The following is a 1,340-nucleotide window of genomic DNA, read 5'->3' on the forward strand; positions in this document are numbered from 1 at the left end:
AGATAAATTTCAGTAAGTGTGTTCAATACTTTTTCCCTGTGCCATTCCATTCCACATTATTACAAATAACTTCATTTCTGGACATTTATGGTTTGATTTCTTTGTATGTATGGATCACTTGGGTTGTTACCAACATCTGGTGAAAATTTCATGTCATTAGCACCTCAAGTAATATATTTACTGAGAAAAATGGTGACGTGTTCAGTACTTATTTTACCCGCTGTATGTATTGTTTTAAATCAGGCATGTAACTAACTAAAAGCCTCCTGAGTGTGTGAAACCCTGGTCAAGAGTCCCACAACCCAGTCTGCACATAAAATCATCAATTCAATCAGAAATAACCACATTATAAAAATATATTACTGTTCACCTAATGTGTGAAATCAGTAGTAAACAACCCCAATAAATGTCTTCAATATCCTTTCAGGAAGATGGGGATGGTATAATTTGTGCTGATGAGGAAAAACTGACAAGTGTAGTTGCAGGATAACTTGAGCCTGGATCAAAATATCAAATATCTGAACAGAGTAAGAGTCCTCACCACCACGGTGCCCTGAGGCTGGGCGGTGAGCGGCTGCCCTACGGCCACCACCTGCTGATGAGATTCACTGGATGGGCTGATAATCTGCACACTTTGGCCCTGGATAGAGTAGGCTGAAGAAAAACATGCATGCAGACAGAAGTTAAAGCTTTTAATGACACTCAATATTTAAAAAATGTTTTGCAATAAGCCTACAACATGAAAAATTTAAACTATGCAAACATCCACTGGGAGATAAAAACCAATTTACTAACTTTGCTGCAGGAAAACAATATGTAAATAAGTATGAGCTGTTAGTTTAAAAAAAGCCTTTGTCCAAGGAGAGTCCCCTGATGTTTTTAATAGGAAGAAGCAGCGAAATATTTTAAATTAATGCAATGTGAAGAGGGCAAGAGCTACAGAGCGCTAACAGTTTGTGTAACGCTCAACAAACCAAATCAGAGGAGCTTATTAGGTTAACGTTCACACTGCAGGTCTTAATGCTCAATTCAGATTTTTTGCAAAAAAACTTTTTTTGGGGTGAATATTCCAATTTAAATGACTCCTCCCTCTGACTCCAGTGTGAACAGTCCATGACACTGATGCAACCCACATGCACAGGAGATGACGTGACGTCACATTCAAGTGCATCTTACTCCCCCTGTGAAAAGATAACTCCGCCCCAAGGCGAAATTTGAAAAATGCATCAAAGTGGGTAGGGCGGGGGGGGTTAGAGAGCGGAGGTGTGGCCAGGACGAGAGAAAGAGACAGCTAGCATTAGCATAATTGATGCTACATGGAGAGCGACCACAGTATCACA

The 1,340-nt window shown here is 39.9% G+C and overlaps 1 protein-coding gene across 2 annotated transcripts in view; it reads right to left on the reverse strand.

Moving 5' to 3' along the window:
• The window catches only part of mon2 (MON2 homolog, regulator of endosome-to-Golgi trafficking), a gene marked incomplete in the record, with an annotated part of 79,098 nt that overhangs the window by 40,149 nt on the left and 37,609 nt on the right, over window positions 1-1,340 (reverse strand). For both annotated transcript variants that reach the window (XM_014025240.1, XM_014025241.1), the window contains 1 exon segment: window positions 542-654. In XM_014025240.1, the coding sequence (XP_013880694.1) occupies window positions 542-654 (113 nt within the window).

The sequence above is a fragment of the Austrofundulus limnaeus genome, unplaced genomic scaffold (assembly GCF_001266775.1).
Source record: "Austrofundulus limnaeus strain Quisiro unplaced genomic scaffold, Austrofundulus_limnaeus-1.0 Scaffold463, whole genome shotgun sequence".
Lineage (NCBI taxonomy): Eukaryota > Metazoa > Chordata > Actinopteri > Cyprinodontiformes > Rivulidae > Austrofundulus > Austrofundulus limnaeus.